The following is a 13,548-nucleotide window of genomic DNA, read 5'->3' on the forward strand; positions in this document are numbered from 1 at the left end:
AGGGGCAGGGATCCTGGTGGACATCAAAAGAGATGTCCACTAGCATATTGTTGCCCAAAGGCACCACTCTGGAGACACCAGGATTAAGATCATGAATTAGTTAGCCGTAAAAGGCCCTGGATCAGATCAAGCCTTCACTTGCATGGGACCAATAATGCTGTCCTACTCCATAGTGTTCTAAAGCAGTCGTTCCCAATTGGTGGTCCGCGGACCCCAGGGGGTCTGCGTAACCCACCCACGGGGTCCGTGGCACCATTCACATATTAGTTCTACAAGGTCCGCATTTTAATAAAAGAAAATATGCCGTCTCCGTTTGCTTCAACGGTGATGTCATGCGCGAAAGCACCTGCGTGATTTAGCCGACTAGCTTCAGAGGTTACTTCCCTGCATCTAATCCTGAAAACTCATGGAGAAGGAACCCTTTTGAATGTACAACTAACAACTCTATCTGCAGAAGAGCAAGATGCACTTGTTGACGTGACTTGCGATGGTTCCTTGAAATCATTTTTCAAAGAATATAGACTGGACCAATTCTGGGTGAAGTTTTTTCCTGATTATAAGAAGTTAGGTGAAAAAGCTTTGAAACATCTAGTTCCCTTTTGTTCCACATATCTTTGTGAACAAACATTTTCGACATTTTGTTATATGAAGAGCAAGCATAGAAATCGGCTCGATGTTGATCCAGATTTGAGATTAAAAGTAGGAAATATTGGACCGGATGTGGAAGGGATTGTTCGGGACAAAAAGAGGCATGGTTTCTGCCATCACATTTAGGTTTAGTAGCTGCTAGACATGTCATAATTTGTTCAATTGTAAACTAGACGTTAGTAAAATTAAATTCGTCTTTATATTCCTAACTAAATCATTATCATTTTTGTGTGGTAATATCTCAAATTTTATGGTCTGTTTTTAGTATACCTAAAACCTTTTGCTTATTAGGGGCTACCCCTTATTTTCTCCAAAAAATTGCTTCGCACAGGTAACTACCATAAAGATAACAAAATTTTCAAAAGTAGAGGGTCCATGGCTTGGCATTTGAAAAACAAGGGGTCCACAGTACTTAGCTAATTGGGAACCACTGTTCTAAAGAATTCCTCAACATCTGTGAAGGATGTTGAGAAATTAGTAAAATGCTGTATAAATACTATTTATACAGTTCTTGGATTTTTATTTAGGAATAAGGTGTATTTGATGCCCCCTATCCCAAGAGCAGCAGGATTAATGTGTCTGATAAAAGTTGTACTAGTAACCATTACTACATTGAAATAATAATGTTTTATTTGATGCAAAATATGCTTGCAAAACCAGAGCTTCTCTCCAGTTCTTTGTCTTTTTTTGGACTCAGTGTGCATTTACAACTCAAAATCAGGTCTCCACTGGAAGTAATCTTTGAAACAAAAACATAAATAGTTTTAAACCTATGAAAAATAATGGATTTGCACACTTAAAACAGCATCTCATACAAAGTCCGGCCGTTCTACATCCACAACTTTCTCTGCAGCCTACAAAATTGGTACACTTAATTACTGCCATTAAAATCCATACGACTCTTGCTTACTTTGTGAGCAATTAGAACTTGTATAAGTTTATCACAGTAAGATGTTTAAAATAATACTTTGTGAAGAAAATCTACAAAACAAATGCAACATCTGCTTGAAATTCATTAGCAAGATTTGTTTTTTAAACATTTTGAGTGTCTCAGTCAATGGGTCTTATCATCATCTGAACTGCTTTTAGCGAGTATGAGCCCCCTCTATACTCTGCCCAAAAAATCCCATCTTGGTGCTTGCTTCTGTAATGTCCTCCTCTGTACCACACTCCATTGAGATTAGAATGGGCACAGGCATTGTACCACCAACCTCCTTTGTGAAAGTGAGCACAGTTTCCTGTAAGAAGAAATAAAACATTATGTGATATTTTACAGTATAGTCAACCTATCTTAACATTCGTTGTATTTTCAATCAATAGAAAGTTAAGCTTGCAAATAGATTTACCTCCTATCTGCAGTCCTGCAAATTACTCTTTCCCCCTGTTTTAGTGAAGAGTGGCATGGTATCACTGAGCAAGAAACTCATCCCATTTGACTTTGGAGACAGGATTGTATTATTATTATTATTAATTATTATTATTATTATTATTATTAGTAGTAGTAGTAGTAGTAGTAGTAGTAGTATTAAAGTTCTGTCTCTTCTGGTGAGGAAACAGTTATTCTCCTGCCTTCAGCAAGAGAGCAGAACTTTTAGGCAGCTCGCTTTAGCAATGCAGCCAACAATCTCCAGGTAAATCTAACTTCTTTCTCCCACATTATCCAGATTAGTATGGAGAAACGGTACATATAGGCCTAAAAATACCAAAATGAAAGAAACAACAAGAGAAAAACAGCACCCATGTATTACACAACCCAATGAAGGCAATATAAGCAGGAAATGGAAATTCTATGTTCCAGGATATAAATGTGCCCCTAAGTGAATTCCTTACATGGTTCTCCATAGCTGTTCCAAAGAGGGATGGACGCCCTGGACTACTTCAAAGACATCTTACAAAGTGAGGAGAAAAATAGAGAGAGTGTAGATGAAGATACTATCATCTCGTATCTTCACTGTTTCAAAGAAGTATGAGGATGGGAGAAGCATTATAGAACTGAAGTACCTGAATTGTCACCTCAAGAGTAGGAAATTCTGCTTAGAGACCCTGCAGTCCATTACACATGTGCTCAGGAATGATAATTCTTAGCTTCCATATATCGTAGGGAAGTTTTACTTCAAGTTACCATCTTTCGAGTGTAATACAGATTTGCCTACCAAAACAAGCAGTGGCCTGAAGAGTGTTTATGAGATGTGTGGTGTCTCTAGTAACCCATCTCAGACTCCTGGGAATTCAGATCTCCCTTTACCTTGAACAATCTTGAACAAAACTAGGGCAACAATACCCAATAATTCAAACTGCTTACTCTGTCCAGTCCAGTACTGCATTTCATCACTTGGAGAGAAATCTTAATGCCAGGTGAGATGCCCATACCTCACTTTGGCCATAAAGTTGCAGGGGTCTCATTGGGTGGGCTTGATTCCCCCCCCCCCCATGATCCTGGACGAGGTTGAAATCCAGGACCACCAAGGTGGCTTTCTATGAAATGCTACCAATTCCATGCACAGGGCCAGCTAGACAGGCACAGCTGAGAAGTCCCAATGCATGGATGTTGCTGCAGAGAGGAGGGGTTCAGATTTGTTAGGCACTAGGGAATATTTGGGACAAGCCAGGCCTGTACAAGAGGGATGGGCTGCACTTAAACCAACATGGAACCAGACTGCTGGCGCTAAACATAAAAAAGGTGGCAGAGCAGCTGGGAGAAAGCTGACAAGAGTTAGGAAGCATCCGGTTTGGGTTAAATCATCTGAAGGAGACGAATATGATAATGTTTTTGATTGTCCCAATGTAGAAGGGGAGCAAATAGGCCATGAGGACAGGATAATCAAAGAGTCTAAAGTGCAACAGTGAAAAAGGGACAAGCCAGAGACATCTGGGGAGGGCCACCGTGTTTCTATGAAAATGCTAGAAGCCTCCAAGCAAAAATGGGAGAATTGTAGTGTTTGGTTTCAAAGGAGAACCTGGACATAGAGGGTAATACAGAAACCTGGTGGAAAGGAGAAAACCAGTGGGATACGGTTATCCCTGGATACAGATTCTACAGGAAGGATAGAGAAGGGTATACTGGGGGTGGTGTTGCTCTGGATATCAAAGAGGGCATTGTGTCAAGTAGACTAGAGCACCTAAATGGGGCAGACTCTTCCACAGAAGTACTGTGGGTGGCAATACGGGCCCCCAAAACTAATTTAGTACTAGGAACGTGCTGTTGTCCCCCAGACCAAAATGCTCAGGGTGACCTTGAGATGGAAAACGAAATCAGGGAGGCCTCCAAACGAGGAAGTGTTATAATGGGGGACTTCAATTATCCCCACATTGACTGGATAAATGCATATTCCAGGCATGGCAAAGCGGTTAAATTTCTTGATGTCCGAAATGACTGCTCTAGAACAGTTGGTCATGGAACTGATCACAGGGGAGGCAACCCTGGACTTAATCCTAAGTGGTATTTCCCAGGTCCTAATACGAGATGTAAATATTGTTGAAACAATTGGTAACAGTGACCACAGTGCTATTAGATTCAATATATACGTAAGTGGGAAACAGCCCAGGAAGTTCAACAGTCACATTTGACTTCAAAAGAGGTAACTTCTCTAAATTGAGGGAACTGGTGAAAAAAAGAGTTGAAAGGGGGGATCAAGAGGGTTAAATTCTTGCAAACTGCATGGAGCTTACTCAAAAGCACAATAATAGCTCAACTAAAATGTGTTCCACATGTTAGGAAAGATAGCACCAAGTCCAAGAGGTCAGTAGTATGATTAACAAGCAGTGTCAAGGAAGCTATTTTAGAAGCGTGTATTGATCAGGAAAATAAAAGGGAGCATAAGCTTGCACAAAGGCAATGCAAGCAAACAATAAGTGATGCTAAAAAAGCATTTTGAAGAGCACATCGCTTATAATATCAAGGCCAACAATAAAGAATTCTTTAAATATATCAGAAGCAGGAAACCAGCTAGGGAAGCAGTTGGACTGCTGGATGACAATGGAGTTAAGGGAGTACTAAAGGAGGACAGGGAGATTGCAGAGAAGCTGAATGTATTCTTTGCATCGGTGTTCACTGCAGAAGATACAGGACAGATGCCTGTGCCTGAACTGATGTTTTCAGGGAGTCTGAGGAACTGAGGCAAATAGTGGTGACAAAAGATGAAGTTCTCAACCTTATTGACAAATAAATCAGTCCTGTATGGTACCATCCTAGAATTCTCAAAGAACTCGCGTATGAAATTGTGGACCTTCTCACAAAAATATGCAACATGACCCTAAGCTCAGCCTCTGTACCAGAGGACTGGAAGATGGCCAATGTAACACCAATTTTTAAAAAGGGATCGGGGGGGGGGGTGGTTCTGGGAAATTACAGGCCAGTTAGCTTGATATCCGTTCCAGGTAAATTGGTTGAAAGCATTATTAAAGACTAAATTAGTAAGCATACAAAAAGGGCAGGTCCTGCTGAAAAAGAATCAACATGGCTTCCACAAAGGCAAGTCCTGTCTCACTAGTCTTCTAGAATTCTTTGAGAGTGTCAACAAACATGTAGACAGGGGTGATCTGTTTTATATTGTATACTTTTATTTGTACACCACCCTGAGATCTTATGATATAGGGTGGGATATAAATTTTTAAAATAAATAAATAAGACAAACTCCATGTTAGGCAATTTAGAATAAAAAGAAATTGAGAATAAAACTGACAGTATCACACTGCCTTTATATGATGCGACTGCATGTAAAATACTGTGTACAGTTCTGGTCACCACACCTAAAAAAAAATAGAGAGCTGGAAAAAGTGTAGAAAAGGGCAACTAAAATGATTAAGGGGCTTGAGCATCTCCCCTATAAGGGAAGTTTACAACAGCTGCGACTGTTTAGCTTGGAAAAAAGGAAGCTAAGGGGAGATATGATAGAGGTGTACAAAATTAGGCATGGTGTGGAGAATGTGGATAGGGAGACATTTTTCTCCCTCCCTCAAAATACTAGAACTCAGGGTCATTCCATGCAGCTCAGTGGTGGGAGATCCAGGATAAATAAAAGGAAGTACTTCTTCATACAGCGCATAGTTAAATTATGGAATTCTCTACCACAAAATGTAGCGATGGCCACCAATTTGGATGGCTTTAAAAGGGGGTTGGATAAATTTCTGGAGAAGGCTATCAATGGCTACTAGCCCTGATGGCTATATGCTACCTCCAGTATCCAAGGCAGTAAGCCTGTGTGCACCAGTTGCTGGCAAACATGGGTGGGAGGGTGCTGTTGCACCATGTCCTGCTTTGTTGGTCACTGGTTGGCCACCGTTTGAACAGAATGTTGGACTAGACCAGCGGTTCTCAACCTGTGGGTCGGGACCCCTTTGGGGGTCAAATGACCCTTTCACAGGGGTCGCCTAAGACCATTGGAAAACACATATTTCCGATGGTCTTAGGAAACTGTATTGACTGAACTATGTCATGTATCATCTTTTGTATTATTAAAGCTATTGTTATGTATTATTTTCATTAGCAAACCATCTCATGACAATGGATTGTGTAGAGAAGAACGAAAATAATTTTATGGTTGGGGGTCACCACAACATGAGGACCTGTATTAAAGGGTTGCGGCATTAGGAAGGTTGAGAACCACTGGACTAGACGGACCCTTGGTCTGATCCAGCATGGCACCATCACTACATGCCTTTACAGTTGCTTTATAATTTCCCATCAGGGGGACATTGCTCTCAAGAACTACCCACCTATTCTTGCTCCCCCATAGTTTGTGAGAGTCTTGACTGTACTGAAGGCCAGGACTTGCTTGCAATGGTTTCCTTAGGGAACCAAATGGATTCATGTCAGAATGGTTGTGAGCCTTGCAGGCAAGAGAACTCAGTGCTAGCAGTTGACTGCTCGGTGTAAAAGACTGTCCCTGTTACCTTTTCTTCACACATAAATGGGTAAGCAAGTCCTTATTTTGGGCAGCAACACCATAGCCAAATCCTATGTTGACAGTTAGAAATCTGTTCCTGAGTCCTGTTCCAGGTAACATGTCTTCTGATGGAATGACAAATCTATTTTAAGTCCCTCAATGCAAAACACAAGGGATGCTCAGCAAAGACAACACAGATTGGGGAAAATTATGCCTCCATAAAGAATATTTTCCCATTACAAAGAAGTTTTGATCCCTTCTGGTATACCTATTTCCCTTTCCTATTGCCACAGAATACAGAGATTCTTCACTAGGTTTCACAGCAAGACATGGAAAGACAGGTGACTGATATCCAAGTGGCTGATAGGTCAACTTTACACATTCCTTTCCACCCCTCAACTTCAGGGTGCTCTAGAAGGTCAGAGAAGAAGTAATTGGTTGGGGGCCTCATTAGCTGCAAAGGTCTTGGATCTGTTAGAACTGTTGTTCCCACTTGGTACCTTCCAACAGAACTGGAGTTGCTGATCCTGGGTCCTGTCTTACTCAGACCTAGAATAATTCTAGATGTCCATACTGCTCCTTCCTAACATTCTGAGAGAGTTGTATATATGTTCTTCTAGATACCACCAACCATATCTATGAAATGACTTAGAAGGTTTTTTAACCTGTAATGGAAATGTAAGGGTCTTCCTGCCTTCCATGTCTCCATTAAGGAGAGTCTACCTTGTTCTAGTCTAGAACAAGCTCCACTTTCAAGAGGTAAACATTCTTGAATACCAGGGACATGTCCCTGTCTCATCTTTATTTGAAACATTTTCTAAAGGAGGCAGTGCTGTTTCATCCAACAATTGCACACATGCTCCCCTCATGGAAGCTCCATACACATTTGATAAGAGCTGAGATAGGTGTATGGAACTTCTATGAGAGGACATTATGTATAGTTGGAGGGTGGAGCAATGTTACATCCCTTAGAAAATGCCTTCAAAATCTATATTAGTTGAAGTTTTAGAAGTTCTGAAGCCTTCTGTATTGGCTTCTAATCCACTGTTCAAGAAAACAAAATGCCCACTTCCAGTGTGAATAAATGTATTTGACAATGTATTACATATGCCTATCAGTCTCAGAATCAGCCTGTGCCTGAAATAATTGGTTCTTTGCAGGGGCTGCTATCTCTGCAGCCTTTAACACAAATATGGTACCTGACATATCTGTAGTTAATCACCTGAGCTTTCCTTTCCACCTTTCTCCACGATTTATCTCTTTATGTCAGTGGAAGCTTTATGGAACCAACAGGTTCTTTAATCTTCCAGCAGACAGACCTACTCAAGATGAGAGACAATGCTATCCAATACTGTCTTTTATTATTCGTCCCTCTATTGAAGGAGAACGGAACTTTGGACACTGAGTGTATAGCTGGTCGCATTCGACAGCGGGGTCGCCATCCTAGCCTGTGTAGGGTTGCAACCTGGTCAAAGCCATATACTTTCATTCAGCACTGCCACTTAGATGTTCAGGCATGGTATGTGGCATGGTATGTGTTAGTTCCCATATAGCTTCTATCCTATTATAGAAGAATTGTGGAATTGGGAAATTCGGAATTATCGGGAATTGTGTATGTACATGTAGAATCATTATTACATGTTAACAATGCAATAGGGAAGGAGAAACATAGAGGTCAGCATATTAAATGTATAATGCTGAAGTAGCTTTATATCAGTCTTCATGATTTTACATCACTAATAATTAAAAAAAACTATTCTAACAATTCAGTTAGTGTTATAAAGCACAGTTCTGTACATTGTTAGCAAACAGGAACCTGTGCATTTGCAGTCCTCTTTAAAGCTCAAATAATTTACTAAATCTGGACAGAGTAAAGTGATTTTATCATGGTGCCTTCACATAATTAAAATGGGTACTTTCCCATGATAGAACAAGTCCTAGAGGTCCAGTATTTATTCTGGCATGGTAAATGCTAGCTCTCAGCATGTTTTAACATTGCCAAAAGCAGCATGTCAATTGCACATATGTATGGGTCATCTGGCATGAAGATAGTTTGTGTGCAAGCCTGCATTGTCCATATTGTGTGCAAGCCTGCATTGTCCAATTGAGGCTGTTCTTTAGGATTTTATTTTATGAAGCGTTCTAAACTTTCCAGTGCTTGGTCAGAATTATTTTCTCAGTCCTTACTTGAAATAGGAGACAATAGAAATGTAACCTGTAGTATTTCCTACCTGTGTACATATCCCTGTCTCGGTCCAGTGTTGTAAATTGTTTTCCATTATGCCATATCATGGAGTCACCAGCATTCCCCTGGTAAGTACCTAAACGCAATCGATAAAATTCGCTTTCTGGCTCCAATCGGAAACTGCTGTATTCTGCATATACTTTTTTATTGCTCCAGTCTTCTAGTTCAATCAGAAGTCTGTAATTGTCCTGATTGGAAAGCAAGTAAATAGTTTCCAGTCCCAGCCAGTATTCTCCAGCAACATTTCCAAATCCTTTCTGTTAAAAAGAAAAAAATTCTGATTAGATTGCCTTGCACTTGACAGTTAGAAAGCTCATGCATATTTAGCATGCCACAGAAATATCCTTAGCACTTTTAAATTCTGGGGGTAAATTTACAACTAATACTTCACATTTGAGTACAGTCATTTTGTGCAAATTCACAGGTAGGCTTTTCTCACACCTAAGCATTTCAAGACAGTTCTTGTTCTCCCACCTCACTCTATGTTCTCCCAAAATTAACTGCATATTTACTTGCACTGTTTCCTATGTTATTGATAGTGGTGGCAGGGAAATTCATAGTGTAAATGATGTTAAGTCACAGGGTGAGTTACTGTACTAGATGTTTTACAAGGATTGGATCGACCAAATGACCCAGTTCACACAATCAAAACATCCAAACCTGGGTTACATGGCTTGTTTAAGGGGGGGGGGGGAGACACACCCTCTAATGAACCTCGGGGTATTTTTTCAGCAGCAGCCGTCCTATTTCTTATTTTGTCTTGCACTCTGCCATTAGGGCACATATGTAGAGAGTCTCTCCTTCATGCCAAGTGGGATTAGAAATAGTTATTCAGTGCATCCAACATATGCAAGCTTCACATGTTTTAAACTAAGCCCACATTGGCATATTACATATCTGAATAATATACAGGGTTGAAAGCAGGGCAAGCACAAATACTCTGTTTGAACATGCCAGGGTATAATAAGAATACAAAATTTGCTGCTTCTTGCCTGCTTTCAGTTATTTTTAATGGTAATGATTATTACTTATTTGTAGGGCTGGAATGTTTAATCCATTAACCAATTAAATGGTTAAAAGCTTTTGATCAACTCAAAAAGTTCCCCAGTTAATTGGGCAGCTGTTTTTACAATTATCTTACTTTGAATCTATGTATTATTCAGAGTAGAGAATATATATACAGTACACTGTAATGTGTTGCCCCCCTCCCACCCACCCTCTTCTTAGAAAGTTACCTTGTAATTATCCCAGTTTGTGAAGAAGTTCACAGAACCATCTGTTCGTTTTTGTATAACTGTCCAACCCCCAGGATCAAGGCTGTTCTCACACCATAACTGCACTGGCCCATTGCTGTTTTCAGGCTTGATCATATAAATCCCGCTGCTGGAATAGCCAGCTTGTTTGGCTTGTTGACAGTCTTTGAATGGGCCTTGTGAAAACAATTTGACATTAAAAAATACATTGGAGTTTTGTGATGTATGCATTGGTAGAATAAAACTTCATTTTATTGACATGAGTAAAGATGAACTAATATCAAATGCTATTCTCTGTTTTGTGAACAGCATGGTTTATTTTTGCTAATGCTAGAACTTGAAAACTAAGAGTTAACAGGACCAACCTTTTCAGACTGTTCTAATGTTATGGATTTGTCCTTTGCTGAATGTTTTCAAATTATTGCTTCAGTACCAGTTAACTACTTATAACGGATCAATATTCTTCAAACAAAGCATATACTAAAAACTATTTTATGTGGATTCAGTAAGAATTAGTTAAAGAAAAAACTTTGATCCATTTTTATTAGAATTATACTTGTAACATCACATCAAAATATAGCGTAAATATAATAAAATAAAAACATTTTTTGTTGTTAAACAGAACATGACTAAAGATTCTTAGTTTGTAATAGCTTAATGGGAAATAGAATTTGCTATATTGTGTTTAGACTTTTTAAGCTATTTAGACTCCTTTTTAAGCTATTAGAACTAGGAGTTCCATCACACCAATTTTTTCCTCGGGTTGTCCCTGCACTATCCACCTCCGTTTTGACAGCGCGTCAAGTGCTGATCACTTTCACTTGTGTGCGTTGTTGCGCGATTTCAGCACCTGCATCCTTTACCTGTGCAGGCTTGCATCGCTAACATACTGCCCTGTCTCCTCCCTTTTCCTTCCCCTTGTAGTTCATTGCTTGTTGTGGCTGGGAGAAACTTTGAGATGGACATGTGGGTTCCTTCCCTGCTCTAATTCTTATTTCCCCTTGTTTTATTTTTTAATTTCTTTACAAATCCAATTCAATGCAATTCTGGTAGGCTGAAATGGTGTGATTATGCAATGGTATACTTAAGGGATTAGGGAAAGTCAACCCCTTGCATGTCCTCAGACTGGTCTACCTATCCTCGTTTCAAGGAAGTATTGTTGCACTGTAAAACTTAGGAGAAAGTGGGAGGGGGGAGAAAAAGAACACACAATGCTTTCTCTAAGATCCTTATAAACCAAGTTGGAGGAACGAAAGAACAATGGACTGACTCAGCGAACTCTGTACCAAAGATCCTTCAGGCGTTCTCAAGGAGAATTATGAGGAATGGAAATTGAAATGGTATCCTGGAGAAGAACCACCCTGCCCTCTGCTTTCATCAGCAATACCACCCTACCCACCCACCCACACACACACACACACACAGCAGAAAAATTGGGATGATATGAAATAGCATCGAAAAGGAAATTACACGGGAACGGAACAGTGATGTTATCGCAAATGACTAAAAGAAGCAGGGTATGATGTCATGTGAGTGCCATGCTGCAAAACCTGACACCAGGCATGTCAAGAGTGCATTAAAACGCTGGTGTGATTGAGCTCTAGATCTCATTCTAAGTGCCATGTTTCCCATTCAATTCTGTATAAGCTTTTTAACTGACACAGTCCTGATGAGCTTCTAATAAGCAGCTCTCTCATTCCAAAATCACCAAATACTACTTTATACATTTCTGTGCAAAGATTACTTCGTAGCTAATATTATTTACTGTCCCATAAATGAGGGCTCACCATCTTAATTATCTTATTCTTACTAAATATTTCTAAAACATTAACACATACAAAAAAGCTTATATATACATCTTTTAGGCTAGACGTGATCAATCCTTTGAGAAGATAACTCTTATTTAAAATGTGCTAATTAAACCTGTCTATAATTTTATTTAGGCATCTGTATATAAAGCTTTTTGATGTGTATACCTCACACAATATTTTTTGCTCATTGATTAATAAGAGAAAATGTGAAGTACACTTTTGATCTGGAATAATAGGCTCACACCTGTTCATTACTCAAATGACTCCTTGACTCAAATGATAGAGCTTTAACTCAGCATTCTCTCTTTGCATCTTGACAACTGTCTTTATGCCAGTTACTCAGAATTTATTGTGAATCTGCTTCTGTCTTACTTATTTACATGTTAACATTCTTGGTTATTTATCATTAACATTTGGCATTTGCATTTCATAATAAGACATCCTATATTGTTTTAAGAGAGGTGCTCCTTGTTTTTAAGCTTCTAATAATTTTTGCAATTCAAGGCCTGTACATCAGCTGGGCTCTTCCCACCAATCTAGTCCTGAAACGTTGTCACCTAGACAGTATTTAGTAACCGCTGATAGATGTTGTTAGTCAGCAAAGATCAAGTAATGGCTTTCTCAGGTGCATGAAAAACTTTTTCTCTCCCCCATATCCCTTCTTGAAAGGGCTTATGTGCACTTTTCTGATCATGGGGATGTTGTACCTCTAGAGAAAACATGCAAGTAGGCTAAAATCTGCTGCAAGATTTAGGATTTTGGTGCAACTTTGTTTGAAATATTTAGAAAATGCATCAGTCTACTTAATTTAGAATGCTAGATGTTTAAATCATTTTGTTAAACTATTATATTGACTGAAACTATTCCATGAATATCATTTTTTTTACCAAGTAACAGCAATTCCTGCAGCTCCTATCCTCAGTAAGTTTAAAACGTTGTATGCATTATTAGCTGTTTGCTGTATGCGAAGGAAGATAGATGCTTTTGAACTGTGGTGTTGGAGGAAAATTCTGAGAGTGCCTTGGACTGCAAGAAGATCAAACCAGTCCATACTCCAGGAAATAAAGGCAGACTGCTCACTTGAGGGAATGGTATTAAAGGCAAAACTGAAGTACTTTGGCCACATAATGAGAAGACAGGATACCCTGGAGAAGAGGCTGATGCTAGGGAAAGTGGAAGGCAAAAGGAAGAGGGGCCGACCAAGGGCAAGATGGATGGATGATATTCTGGAGGTGACAGACTTGACCTTGGGGGAGCTAGGGGTGGCAACGGCCGACAGAAAGCTCTGGTGTGGGCTGGTCCATGAAGTCACGAAGCGTCGGAAGCGACTGAACGAATAAACAACAACAACTGTATTCAAAGAAACCTTGAGTTCACAAAATAAGCATGACATTAACATTACTGATATTGGTATGGTTACTTCTCATTATGATGGTCACTTAACAGGTTTCAGATTGGAATGACAGAGGGAGCAATCCTAATGCCCTTAGACAGAATCTGGAGGGCCATAGGATATTTCGGATTCCTAGATACGAGGTCAGAGACAGTGCTCTGACCTTGGACCCAGGAATCCAAGCTCCCCCCCCCCCCCCATCATAGCCACCGCAGAGAAAACCATGCTGGCTGCCTCTCCAAGGACCCAACTGGATCTTTGAGAAAAGGTAAAGGGGGTGTTCCCATGGGCAGGGAGAGGATGGAACTGGAAA

The 13,548-nt window shown here is 39.9% G+C and overlaps 2 protein-coding genes across 3 annotated transcripts in view; one reads left to right on the forward strand and one right to left on the reverse strand.

Moving 5' to 3' along the window:
• The window catches only part of RALGPS2 (Ral GEF with PH domain and SH3 binding motif 2), a 142,828-nt gene that overhangs the window by 66,599 nt on the left and 62,681 nt on the right, over positions 1 to 13,548 (forward strand). The window lies entirely within an intron of this gene.
• The window catches only part of ANGPTL1 (angiopoietin like 1), a 33,340-nt gene continuing 21,048 nt past the window's right edge, over positions 1,257 to 13,548 (reverse strand). Inside the window, exons 3-5 of the mRNA XM_063134340.1 lie at positions 10,014 to 10,207; positions 8,765 to 9,035; positions 1,257 to 1,886 (exon numbers count right to left, since the gene is read on the reverse strand). Of these exons, the coding sequence (XP_062990410.1) occupies positions 1,699 to 1,886; positions 8,765 to 9,035; positions 10,014 to 10,207 (653 nt within the window). The 3' untranslated portion in view covers positions 1,257 to 1,698. The remainder of the gene's footprint in view (positions 1,887 to 8,764; positions 9,036 to 10,013; positions 10,208 to 13,548) is intronic.

This window comes from Elgaria multicarinata, chromosome 1, assembly GCF_023053635.1.
Source record: "Elgaria multicarinata webbii isolate HBS135686 ecotype San Diego chromosome 1, rElgMul1.1.pri, whole genome shotgun sequence".
In the NCBI taxonomy this organism is placed as follows: domain Eukaryota; kingdom Metazoa; phylum Chordata; class Lepidosauria; order Squamata; family Anguidae; genus Elgaria; species Elgaria multicarinata.